Source organism: Lichenostomus cassidix, chromosome 1 (assembly GCF_008360975.1).
Source record: "Lichenostomus cassidix isolate B80296 chromosome 1, HeHo_3.0, whole genome shotgun sequence".
NCBI lineage: Eukaryota > Metazoa > Chordata > Aves > Passeriformes > Meliphagidae > Lichenostomus > Lichenostomus cassidix.
In genome coordinates, this window is record NC_139479.1 from 94,122,667 (window position 1) to 94,135,919 (window position 13,253).

Sequence of the window (13,253 nt, forward strand, 5' to 3'; positions counted from 1 at the left end):
TCAAAGGTGAAGCCAAGGGCATGGTAGCATGTGACATGTTTGTGTCTGTTGTTCACTCATTTTGCTGGACTTGGCAGATACGGAAGTAGGAGTCCCTTCCCTGCTATGCCTTGTCCGTGGTTCCTGTCTTTTGGCAAAAGAAGTAGCCCATTCTTTTTAGTTTGACACTATGTAAAGATACGATGCCATCATGTTCTACTTTGCAGGAGAAATGTGCTTTTGAGGCAGACCTCCTTGTAATCCCCACATGCTGTGCTTCTCATCCCAGGGTGGCCCTGGTGTGAGTGCACTGGGATCCGTTCAGACATCTGCTTAAAGCTAGGAGATGCACTGCAGGAGTCACAGCCCTTGTGCTGCAGCTGCTGAGGGGTGGAACCCTACTAGAGTTAGTCCAGAATATAAAATACCCAAGGTGTATGTAATGTGGACATGAGAACTCCATTCTTTTTTGCTGTATGGATCTTTGTCGCCCCAAACAACTTACTAATGTCAACACAGTCATATAGTGCCACTTGTTTGGAATAGGAGTGCAGCTTAAATCAGGAGATGGTAGTTTCAAGTTAAAACACCTTGTTTCAAATCCTGTTCTTATTTATTAAATTGCCATACATGATAATAACTCTTAATTTTCCTTGCTGCCTCTATTATGTACTTTTCAAACCTGGTTATTCACTGTGTTTCTGGGTTACATATTCTCTTAAATACGTGGTCTTGTGGTGTAAGCTTTCAGTCACACAATTTTAATGAGTCTATATAGCCTGTACTAAATAGACAAGTCTTTTTATCTCACTCTTTGCCTGTATTTTCTATTATAAGATCTTCCCCTTTTCCGTCATCTGCTTGCTTTCCCTGTGTTCATGGATTTTCTTCTTTTTAAAATGGATGATACTATGATAAAAGTTAAAATAGTAGGATAGAGAGCTTTTTACAAAGCAGTTGCATGACTTACTGGTTTATGCAGGTACATAGTACAGATTTTTCAAGCTTCTTCCTTTTTTCCTTCATCAGTGATGACAAAATATACCCGTTCCTGTGTGCTGATGATTTTATCAGAGTGGCAGAGTTCCAAGGGAGCAATAAGTTTGAACTGCCTTACGGAATAAAGAGAGCAGGTTTGTGTTTCCCATGTACCTTATTTTTAAACAGAAATACGTAAATGGCTTGTAAAGCCACCTTAATCTTTAGTCATGATCTTTCCTGTGCAGTGATGCCAATCCATTTGAGTGTGTCTAGCAGTGACTTAATGGTTTTATTCGGTCCCTGTGACCTGACGCCTTCCTATTTTTAACAAGTAAAACACTGGGTTGGGGTGGCCCCTCTTAGCAGAGAGGCTCCAAAAAGGTGCGAGTGAGGAAGAGTGGACCTTATTCAGCTTTTTTTTTTTTTTGTTTGTATGTGGGCTGGAGTGCTAAAGATACTCAGCTGTGCTTTGCTAGGTGAAATACTAGCTGGGTCAGTGTGATGGGCTTCAGTCAGCACACCTAAGCTGTCTGGAATCCGGAGTCGTACTGAGGCAGAAGTCCTCAGGTTTGGGCAGTCACATCAGTGAAATTTTCTTTTTGCTGTCCTGGGTTTGACTGGAAGAGTTAATTTTCTTCTTATTGGAGTGGTAATGTGCTGTGTTTGGGATTCACCATGAGAAAAATGTTGATAACACATGGGTAATTTAGTTGTTGCAAGTAGTGCTTGCTCTAAGTCAAGGACTTCTCAGTTTCCCATGCTCTGCCAGTGAGCAGGTGCACAAGAAACTGAGAGGAGGATTACTAGGACAACTGACTCCAGCTGGAAGATGGATATTCAATGCCACAAAATGTGCTCAGTACTTAAACTGGCAGGGAATTGTCCAAGAAGGCTGGCTGCTGTTTGGGGACTGGCATTGGTCAGCAGGTGGTGAGCAATTGTATTGTGCATCGCTTGTTTTTCTTGGGTTTTATTCCCCTCTCTGTCGTTGCTTTTCTATACCAATTTTACCTTTTTGTGATTCTCCTCCCCACTGAGGGGTGGCAGAGAGTGAGTGAGTGGCTGTGCAGCACTTGTTTAGCCATGTGGGACTAAACCATTACACTGAGCCAACTGCTCCTGCCAGGGAAGGTGTCACGGGACTGCAGACGGGATTCCTGACACTGCAGGGCTGCTGGACCTCTGCAAAGGGTTTGCTGGCTTATTTCCACTGCCCATGTTAGTCAGGGCAGAGTAAGTAGGGCCAGACACCCTTTTGGAAAGGGTTGTGAAGTCTCAAATCTCAGAGTTTTTAACACTGAACAGTGGATATTCCTAGTACCCTTTAAGTCCAAGGTTTAGACTTTCGATTTGCCCTCCATCGCTGTAAAGGAGATGGTGCATTTCCCTGCACTTTTGGGGTTACAGTGAGGAAAACTACATTTGGGAATGAGTTGATTTCACCTCTGAGGCAAGTTGAGTGTCCAGCAGGAGCCTGCCCACCAAGGGTGGGCTGCGAAGGTGCCTCTGTCCAGCCTTGCCAGTGAGCACAGGCTGGTTTGATGTCTCCTCCCAAGATACATAATGCTGTTACTGTCCCTGGCTGTATGAACCCTCTTGGGTCATCTGAAGGTGGGTAGAAGAGAAAACAAAGTCAGTTGGGATGTAGGTCTTGGAAATTCTTCCAGTCTTTATTTACTGTAACTAAGGGTTTTTTCTGTTTTTTTTTTTTTTTTTTAATACAAATCTCATGCTGTTTTCTATTTTGAGACAGAAAAACTCAGAGAGGAGCTCTGATAAACCTGAATTTCTTTGGCATCATTGGTTGATCTGTGGCCCTAAATTCCACAGTTCGTTCTTTGAGGTTTTTGTACACAGTGCATATAAACTACTGTGTTAAAAAATTCTGTAGTGGGGGTGACACGTTCATTTTTGTATTGGCAAATACGGAGTGTTTTCATTAATCTTGTTTATATTTCCTTTTTAGAGCAGTTTTTTCGTCTAGCCCTTTCAAGACTGCAGAACTGTGGACTTCACAATGAAGAGGACAGGTAAGACAGTTTTTTTTTTGCTACTGTTTTTTTTACTTGCATTTTTAATATTTCATACTTATCTGAAAAGGAATGTCCATGGGGTTGTCCTGAAATCGCTGAAGTTAGTCATGACACAGCTCAGACTGTGTCCAAGCAGTATGTAACTGATTCCAAGGTTTAAATAGGCTTGGATTTACATTTATGTAGCACCAGCATGCAAGAAAAATTTTCCTGTGAAGGAGCTGAAATTTACAGATTTCCTCTTATAAATGTTAGAAATTTGCCAGCTGAATGCAGTCTCATCCTCCTGTAGTATCTTTTTATACTTGGATTGAATGTGACCTCCTCTTTCAAAGTCGTTACTAGTGTGAGGTGGTGAATGTGTGAGATAAGCAGGTGCAAACCAATAGCTGCTTCTATGCAGAAAAAATCTTGGGCATATCCCTGTGCCTCTGCAGCTGCTTGCTGCTGCACTCCGTTGTTCCTTCATATGCTCAGCTTCCTTTCCTTGTGGATGAGGGACACCTAGGAAGACAGGAAAGGCTGACTGTCACTTGGGAGTAAACAAGGGTGTGGCACGGAAGGGACCATGCCTTAGATAACTTGCTTCCCATGGATTAGATAGATTAAATCAGATTAAATCTTTAATTAGGTGAAATCTCTTACTGGAAGCCACATCTGCCAGGACTTTTTGTTTTGTTTTGAAGGGTCTTTGTGCTTGTGTGTCCTGCTGTTTTTGTTTTGTTTGTCTGGCTTTGACTGGGATTTTTTGGAGGTAGTGTAGTATGGTTGGCAAGTAGACTAACGTCCTGCGTTTACAAAGTGCAGATGACTCCTTAGATTTGCAGTCTAGCAAATGGGCTGACAACCTGCCAGATATCATGTTACTATACAGACTTCTTAATAGACTTGAATGCAAATAAGGCTGAGGTTGGCTGTACTTGTTTTTGGTTTTTAATTACAGAGATTGTACAAGATTGCTGCTTGAAGCCAAATGTCAGGACCATGTTTTAATTAAACTTGGGTGGAATATGTTCAAACCTAAGAATTTGTTTTAATACCGGGTTTGTCTTTTTTCCCCCCATTGTACTTGTTCCTTTCTCTGTGTTTAGTCTGTTTCTGGGATGCTTAAGTTTACTCTAAAGAAAAGGAAGGAGAAAAGTAAAACTCTGTTTTCTATCAGGAGTGTGATCATGGGGTAAATTTGTACAGAATTGGCTAAAAGAAGCTGGTCTTTTGCCTGAAGCTTGAAGGAGAATTCCAAGTGTTGTATTAGAAATGTGTTGAAATCATAAGTGCAGCAGTGTAATTGTTTGTGCTGTAAAGCAGAGATGCTTGGACCTTTTAAATGGAAGTGTCTGTCATGTAGATGAAAAAGAATGAAATTTATCCTTTGTATGTAGATTCTCTGAGATGTAGATATGGGAAGTATGCTTCATATTATTAAAAGTAATACACTTGAGTGGTACTGAAGCAAAAATGAGAGCTATTACTATTTAATAGGCAGTAGTATAAACAAATCACACAATGATTTCATACAATATATTTTTTCTAGATGCATCAGGTTTTGTGTACAGCACTCTTAGGGCATGAATCACTGTAGCAGGGGAAGAGTTTTTATCCATATATTTCTCTGAGATACAGTGGCTTTTAGATGTGAAACACTTTGAGAATTAATCCTAACAATATTTTCCAGTAATACAGAATTATTAGGCAGCTCTGTAATGCTGTTGTCTAATTCAGTCTTCTTGGCAGACCACAAACCAGATTTCCCTATAAAAGTTTTTTGAGGCGGACAAATACTAGGCTATATAAACACAAAGTCTATGGTGCTTATATAGCTGTATTTATGTACAACTCAGATAATTTTGTTTTGAATGAGCTACAAAGGTTTTTTTTTCCAAACAGTGTCATTTTCCAAACTTAGGTGGAGTTCTCACTGTGTAAAGGTCTAACTCACCCAAAGAGTTTGGAAATGAACAGTGTCACTGATTTCAGTTCAATTGTGACTTCAGTTCCCTGCTGAGTACTCTAAGGACTCTAAGCTCAACAATTCTTAAAAATGCATTTACCCAATCCTGAGTCAACAAAATGTTGCCTCTGCATCCTCCTTTCATGAAATAACCTCAAAGGAAATAATTTGCATTCCTCAACGGACTATGGAGATGTGTGTTAAAGGAGCTGAGGTTGAGATATTTTTTTTCCACTGAAACAGTATTTCAGTGGAATGTGGAGGATGCAAACCTTTTGACCTTTAAAGGCTGTGTTTCCATTTAGCAATATTTTTCTTTTATAGACTAGGAAAATGTTTCTTTCAGCATTTCACCAGCTAAACAAAATACATAAGCCAAGGCCTGGCTGTGAGATTGAGGCTCTTGTGCACCACATGAATAGGGCAATGGTTTGAGTGACTACTGCCTGCAGGATTTGGAGATCAGTTACCATGGTATTAGCATTGGGATCCATTTATACTCTTAAGTAGATCTCTCACACGTAAAGGCAATCCCTTTGTCAGTCAGACCTTTCCTACAGCCATTGTTACAGCCAAGGTCTTAATATTTTTCACTGTCATCAGTATTGTGCTACTGGTTTTAAGCTGAACATCCAGACATTGCAATCTGTTATACTTCACTTGTAGCACACCTGATGTTAAGGACATTCGAGTTAATTTCTCTTCTTGTCAATGTATTGACTTGGACAAAGGGTGAGTGTTTGGGGTTGTTTTAATTTGAAAACATTATGAGAAGGAAACCTTAAGAAGTGAGGTTGGTAAAGTGTCTGGGAGTAACAGTCTGCTGAAAATCGATGTGTTGACTTCGTGATCTGCACTAAGTACAGGTCAGTTTATTTAACTTAAGAATCTTTAAATGCAGTCCAGCCTTGCTATGTATTCTTTATCTCTGTCATGTGTTAGTTTTCTATGATATTATGTGCTGGTTTTTTTTAAATAAAAAGTTTCCCTTCCTGCTTATTGCTGTTAGTGGACTGCTTGTGACTGTGGACTTAGAATTCTAACTGAAGGCATTTGAATACTGGGAAGGGTAAGGGGAGGAGGCAATTCAGAAAGAGCACATTTGTGCCAGACTTCCTGCTTGAGCCAGCCCACTTTGATCTCCCTGAGCCTGACAGAGATTAAAAGCTGGTCATTTTAATTTGTTTGACTGTACTCACGTACACTTCTTCAGGAATATTTGATCTGCTTGTTCACTTTTACCCTTTTCAAATGTTCAAACAGTATTGTTAGATTCTTTTTTGGGTATATGATGGCAGCTGATAACTTCATTTTTGAGTATTCATGTTATGAAGGACACTGTAATTCAAAAGCTTAATCAAACTTCAAATTTCACTTTGTTTTCCGTCCAAGTAGTCAGCTCTTATTGATAAACAAAATCTGGTTTGCATTCATCAGTAAGAAAAAAACATTTGGATTTGACTTGAGGACAAATACACAATTTCTGTAGCTGAGCAGACCTCAGTTGCTCAACTCTAAAGTCATGTTTTATTTTGCCCTCCTTGCCCTGAGTGTGTCTGGCTGCATTATGACTACAGAGAGGAGAAACCAAAGACCTCTTAGTTGTATATCAGAGTGGAGGGAATTATTTCAACAGCTGGAGATAAACTTAGTGAAGAAGTATCTTAAATCTTATAAAGGTTCAAAGGTACATAATAAGGAATTACTTTAAGTTCATCTATAAGGAACAGAAAAAGCAGCATCTCCTGAAAGTTAACTCTTTGTCAGAATTATACAAATCACTTCTAGTCAAGGTGACACAATTTTTGTGAATTCATACCAAGCATTCAGCACGAAAGAAAGTAATCAGTGAGATTAGAAGCATTTTTTCTGGCTTTTTATTGTGACTTGAAGTGAGTTTGTTCATGGTGTGTCAGTCACTACCAAGCCATGGTATCCACCAGGTATCAGGGATGGATGCTCCAGCCAGGAGGTTCTACAGGGAGCTGGAGTATGAGTACCAGTTTAGGACTTGCATTGTGATGATGAGGTTTGTACCTGTTACCGAGCTGCAGCCATGTGACATTTCATGACAGTGAATTCGGAGGTTTGAGGTGATTGAAACATTCAGTGGTTTACAGATGCATGCTCTAAAGGCCAGGACTTACAATACAACCACATGCTAATCTTGTGCTTTTTGCCCCTCTCCCTCACTCTGCCTTCATCACTTACTGATCACACTTTTTTGTCCACTTTTCCTTCCTTACTTTGAGCTCTATGCTACAGCTGTAAGTAACAAGGTCTAATTCAGGAAAAGGGCAACTTCTGCTTTCTTTCTCCTGTAAATTTTGTCGGAGGCAAATGTTCATCAGCCTGCTTTCTTAAGATATTTTCAAACTAGATAGAATAATCAGATGGAATATGAATGGGTGAAAGGAGAGGGAGAGGGTTTAGAGGTGTAGAGGGAATGGGCATACTGAGGACCGGATGGTGTAACAGGTTTTCACCCTCTGATTTCCAAGATACCAAGTCACATGATTTATGGTATTAGCTGGAAGTCTTGTTATGAATGCTTGCCTTCTACTAAGCTGTTCCGGAAATAGTAGAGAAAGGTGTGTCAGCTTTTTCCATGTCACCCAACCCTGAAAGCTGCATTTAGAGGGCTATTTTTGTGTGTATGTGTGTATATATATATGTGTGTGTATATATATTTATATTTAAAGGCAGATGTTAATTCTGTAGGAAATACAGGGAGCTGCCTTGTACCTAGAGATGTTGCTCAGTCTTGGCTGGAACCGGCTCTTTTCATTGATGTTGACTAATAACTCACAGTGAAAAAAATGGGTTGGATGATTTGAGGAGAAAGATGTCAATTAGTCTGCATAAAGTGCCATGCTGGAAATTTAATACAGGTTATGGTGTTCTTTGGGACACAATTTTGGTGTCCTGAATCTAGAGCAAGAAATAGCATAGAGCCTTTTTCTTACTTGGAGAAAGAACCAAGGGAATGGGGTGCTGTTGGGAGGTGACCCATCCTCGGTAAACTGTGAGCCTGCTAATGTGTAAAGAAAATACCAGCATTTTTATTTTCTCATTGTTCCTGCTGCAACCAAAATTGAATGGCTTTTGCTCTAAGCAGAGAAACATTTTTACAACAACAAAAAACGATGTGCTTATTCTGTAAGAAGGAACTTACAGTGTTGTACGTTTGATTTAAACCTCCCCTAAAAAGGCAACATTTATTGAGTGACAAACCAGCAAGCCTGTTTGTGAGCTCCCCCTTTCTTTTTTTTAAAACACATTTTATTAGCTTTGAAACAAGGCAGTAGAGGGCAAAATGTGCACTGAAAAAAACTGGGGTAACTTTGAAAATCTTAACATTAGAATTTACTTTCATAAGTTTAGCATCTGCATAATAGCTTTTTTGTTTGCTTTTTATCTCTGAATATATTGTAAATTTGAAGTTAGTGCTCTGATTTGATATCGTATAAGATCTTATTTTTAGCTCATAGCATTTTATATACCTAGTAATGCTGTCTAATTTAAATCTGGTCATACGAGAATGCAATTTAATCAAGGGATCCATGTTGTTACATCATGACAGCACACACATCGCTTGTTTAGACATGTTTAGACAGGAACTTTTAAGTAGAGGGAGAAAAATCCACACCATGTTCATTTGAAAAGCTGTCATGTGTCATTGGGCTAAGGTTTTTCACATGTACAGTTCATAGGCCTGTAAGGTGGATTGTGAACATAAATCTTGCTCTTTAGCTTGTGTTGGACATGTCCTGAGTTGTGGAGTTGTACAGTATTGCGGAAGCACCTTAATATTGAGTTAGTTTTCCAGACGTGCTTTGTCCTGGTTGGTTCCTCCAGACTGAGACGGCTTTGAAGGGCTGTGGAAGATAATGTACCTAATGGCACCTGTATCACCAGCTGGCTAGATGACCGGCAAACCACTAGAAAAAGGAAACGTGTAAAAGCAGTTTCACATGAGAGAAGCCAATTACTGACAGTCCCTGAAATAGTGCCTTTTTAATTTTTTTTTTTTTCCAAGCAGCCATAGTATATGATACAAGATTGAGTTGGCTTTGTAGGGGCCAAAGGCTGTAAAAGATACAGGACCTTAGTTGGAAAATAAGCCAGTTAACATGGAGAAGTATAATTAATAATATGAAGCTAGGGAAGTAATGAATATTGAAACTTGTCTTTGTTCCACAGCATTGCCTGTCGACGGTGTGTTGTGGTTGGTAATGGAGGAGTACTTCGAAATAAGACGTTAGGGGAGAAGATTGACTCCTACGACGTCATAATAAGGTAAATGGTATCTCCTTTTCATTTTGTATGCCTGGAGCAATGGATAATTCTCCAAGGCAGATACTCTCTCTACCCTTCTCCAGTTTCTGTGTTTGAGCCAAGTCGGAAGGCTTGCCTTCTGCTCCAGTGACACACGATAAGCAATTGTGTGATTGTATTCTAAACCACCTTGGCCAAGTTCCCGTATGTGCTTGATCCCTCTGAGCTTAGAGGGTGAGTGCACCTGATAATTGCTCATCTGCTGTGTAATATGATAAGTAAATGCTGGGCTGCTAAACTTTCCTGGACCAGACACTGTGTCTGTCCTGCAGATTCATAATATGTGTGGTAGCCACTGCACAGTAGGAACGTGGGTGGGGCAGTCACCGATGTCTTTGTGCCTCTGTCCTTTGCAGAATGAATAATGGCCCTGTGATAGGGTATGAAGAGGATGTTGGGAGGAGGACGACTTTCCGCCTTTCTTACCCGGAATCCATCTTCTCAGATCCCATCCACTACGACCCTAATACCACTGTTGTTCTCATCGTCTTCAAACCACGAGACTTGAAGTGGCTTTGGGAGATACTAGGTGGTCAGAAAGTAGTGAGTTCCATTATTCGTGCACCTTGGCTCATCTTGCCACACATCTCTCACGTGAAATACGTTTACTTTTAACCTTAGTTCTCCTAGCTGAGAGGAGCACTGGATCCCCTCCTAGTCAGTTTATTTAATATCCCTCCTCCATAAATGCTTTGTCTTCTCTCTAATACACATATTTGATCAGTTCCTCACCATGAAGCCGTCTACCTCTGAGAAATATATTTTCATCCTCTCCCTAGTGTTGTTTGATATTTTGACATGCATGCTCCAGACATTTCCCAGATTATTTTACCCTGCGCACCTGGAGGAATTGCAGAATAATGTTGAAAGTGACCTCTCTCAGGAGGTCTTTAGTCCAAAATCTTTTTGGATCTTCTTCATTCAGGGCCAAGTTCAAAGTCATACTTGGTTCTCAGTGCATTGTCCAGGTAAAGTTTGAGTATTTCCAGGGCTATTTCTACAAGCTTTGTTTCAGTGCTGTAGCAAGCACACTCTCAGGAGAAAATTTCTCCTCATCCTTTCACTGTGTGCCTCTTGAGAAGAGTCTGATCTCATCTTCGTTAACCCCTTCCAGATAGTTGAAGCTGGGCTGGACAAACACAGCCTCCTCAGACCCTTTTTGTCTGCTGTGAGCTTTTTTTTTTTTTTTTTTTTTTTTTTTTGGCTCTGTTTTAGTAACTTTCTGCTGTTTGGCACACTCTTTTCACAGAGGGGAGCCCAACACAGCATTTGTGGGACTGCAGAAGGGCACAGTGCAAAGTCCTTGAGAATAACTTTTGTCTGCCTGTTTTCTATGCTCCTACTAATGTGGCCAGCACACAGTGAGCATTTCTTGCCTCCAGGGCATATTGTTGGTACATGTTGTCCACCAGGGACCTTTCTGTAAAGCTGTTTCCAGCCAGCTGGCCCCAACCTGCTGTGGCAGTGGATCATCCTGTTGCAGGAGCAAGTGTTTTTGAACTTAGGGAGGTTCAGCACTCTTCTTCCTTAATCTCATGCCCTTGGTGCTTAGAGTTGTTACAAAATTAAATTCAGTTGCTTATAGCTGTTAAAAATACGTATTTACTTGCCTGTTACAGAGTGCAAAGGGCTTTTGGAAGAAACCAGCTCTGAATATGATATACAAATCTAGTCAAATCAGGATTCTTGATCCCAGCATCACCAGGAAAACTGCTTATGAATGGCTTCATTTCCCAAGAAGGTTTCCTAAGAAGGAGGTATGCTTTTTTCCGTTGTGCCTTCTAGTTTTGTGCAACCAAATGTGTATTTAGAGGCAATTATATCCTTATTACAGTGGACTGTAACATAGGAAACCATTTAGGTTCACATTAAAGTAGTTTGCCATTTAGATGGTGCTCAAAAAGGATGGGCAAATAGAATCCAGAAACAGAGTGGCTAGCCTTGTGTGCCAAAAATAACCTTTTTATGGGTTCTGTAATTGGTATGAAAGGAGACTGCTTTCCAGACAGACAAAGTGTCTTTTACAAAACTGGGAAAGATGGGCAGGTAATGCAACATGACAGATCCAAAGAGCTTCTAGAAATAATAAGGAGTCTTGAATTCTTGAAAGTTGGGAGTTTTACAGTGTTACTTAAAAACAAACCGAGGCATACAAAACAACAAACAGACAAAAAACCCCAAACAATGAAATCACCAAAAAACAAAACTCCAAAAATAAGCCCACAGCAAACACTCAAACCCCCTCCCCACAAAACCTCAGCAAACTGGTGATTCTAACACTGCTGTAATTTCACACTCCTGGGGCCGGGGAGGGACTAGGGAATATACAGGATATTCCAGCCATGCACTAATGATGAATGTCTGGCACCATCGTTGTGCTTACTGATTTGATGCCAAGCATTGTAATGATCTAACCAGCAATTTGGACATAAAAATACATTTTATTGTGAGTTCTTGACTGAAAAATGTTTCTGATGAAAGGTAAAGCTTCAAGCTAGAGACCTCCGTTGTACAGTCAGGATAGGCCATGTGCTGTTTGCACAGATACAGTTCCCTGGGGTCGCATCCCTGCTTCACCAACACCACCCAACTGACACCTGTGGAAATGTGTGACAGGCTGGCATTGTGGAGTATCTGCCACAAATTTTTTCTGGTTTAATCGTTCTAATATTTAACGGAGTGGATTTTTTTTTTTTTGGGGGGGGTGAGTGGTGGCTAGATTTTATACCTCTTTCTAAAATTTCTGTTTTCTGAGCGTAATAGTGGCATTTTTCTCCCTTATTAACTCTAAAACTGGAATAGCCATTTTGGCTGTGCACTTTCTTGGGGCTCTGTGGCATTTCAGCTTTTCAACAGAGGGTGGGAAGAAAGCAGCATAGTAATTGAATGCCTGTCTTGTAAATGGCAACAGAATGTGCATGGCCTCCATGAGTCCAGAAATCCCTCCTGACTCTTGCAGGGCTCCCTTCTCAGTGGGAGTAGGTGTTAAAAGCAGTGCTGTCAGTGAGTCAGAGATGTACGTGGTGTCAGCTGGTATGGGAAGGGACACAGGCCTCTTGGTCACCCTTTGCTCCTCTCCTGCTCTTGGGTGACCCTGCACAGAGCTGGGGTGGAGTGTGTCCATGCTTGGAGCCACCTTCTCCTACCTCCACATCCTACTTACTGTGTCCAGGAGTTTTGCAGTCCCTCATCCTTGGGTAGCAATGATCAATCTCAAGCATGCTGTTCCTCACTCTTCCTTCCATCTCGGGGTGGGCCGTGGCTGGGAGCCTGCACATCTGCAGTGAGAGCCTGCACATCTGCAGTGGCCCTGGCACAGCCTGGTTAAGCTGCAGGTCACACCTCAGGGGTTCCCATGGGCAGAAAGGTCTCACATTGGAGCCCTCTATACCATGGCTTGTCCCTGGGGAGGGCTGATGCCTGTGCTTCAGCCTGTCCTGTGCTTCAGCCCCCTCTGCCTGCAGGAGATGCTGGCGAGCACTGCTGCTTTCCCTGCTGTCTCTGCCTTTTCCATTTAAATGGAGTCTCAGGTCCCCAGTGTGCACATTAGTGCATAGCCAGCAAGCATTTCTCATTGTTAGTGGAGTCAGGAATAAAATGGGATGTGTTGCCCCACCACCACTGAAGTCAGAAAATGTTGTGGAGTCATTCCAGGGCTGTGCCTATTCCCATTAAATAGGCTGGAAAAATTTAATTACAGGCCAAGGATATCTGAATATTTCATGATAGTACATTTTAAAAGTAGTTGCTTTTAAATTACATTCTTTTGAGGTGAGCTTTATGATAGCTGAAGGTGAACAGAGCTAGTTAGAACCTATGATATTCCTGATATTTCCAAATAGCACTAATCCTGACATGTAGCATTCCTGCCATAGTTTTGGGGTCCTGTTTAGTATTGGTATTGCAACAGAGTCACCACTAAGTTTATGATGTTGGGCCCTAGGGCAGAAAGTTACTTTGCTAACTGACAG

The 13,253-nt window shown here is 41.1% G+C and overlaps 1 protein-coding gene across 10 annotated transcripts in view; it reads left to right on the forward strand.

The window, feature by feature from the left end:
- Positions 1 to 13,253, forward strand: part of ST3GAL6 (ST3 beta-galactoside alpha-2,3-sialyltransferase 6) — a 43,138-nt gene that overhangs the window by 21,894 nt on the left and 7,991 nt on the right. For all 10 annotated transcript variants that reach the window (XM_085071722.1, XM_085071715.1, XM_085071747.1 and 7 more), the window contains 5 exons: positions 1,009 to 1,112; positions 2,927 to 2,990; positions 9,148 to 9,243; positions 9,639 to 9,825; positions 10,902 to 11,039. In XM_085071722.1, coding sequence (XP_084927848.1) covers positions 1,009 to 1,112; positions 2,927 to 2,990; positions 9,148 to 9,243; positions 9,639 to 9,825; positions 10,902 to 11,039 — 589 coding nt within the window. The remainder of the gene's footprint in view (positions 1 to 1,008; positions 1,113 to 2,926; positions 2,991 to 9,147; positions 9,244 to 9,638; positions 9,826 to 10,901; positions 11,040 to 13,253) is intronic.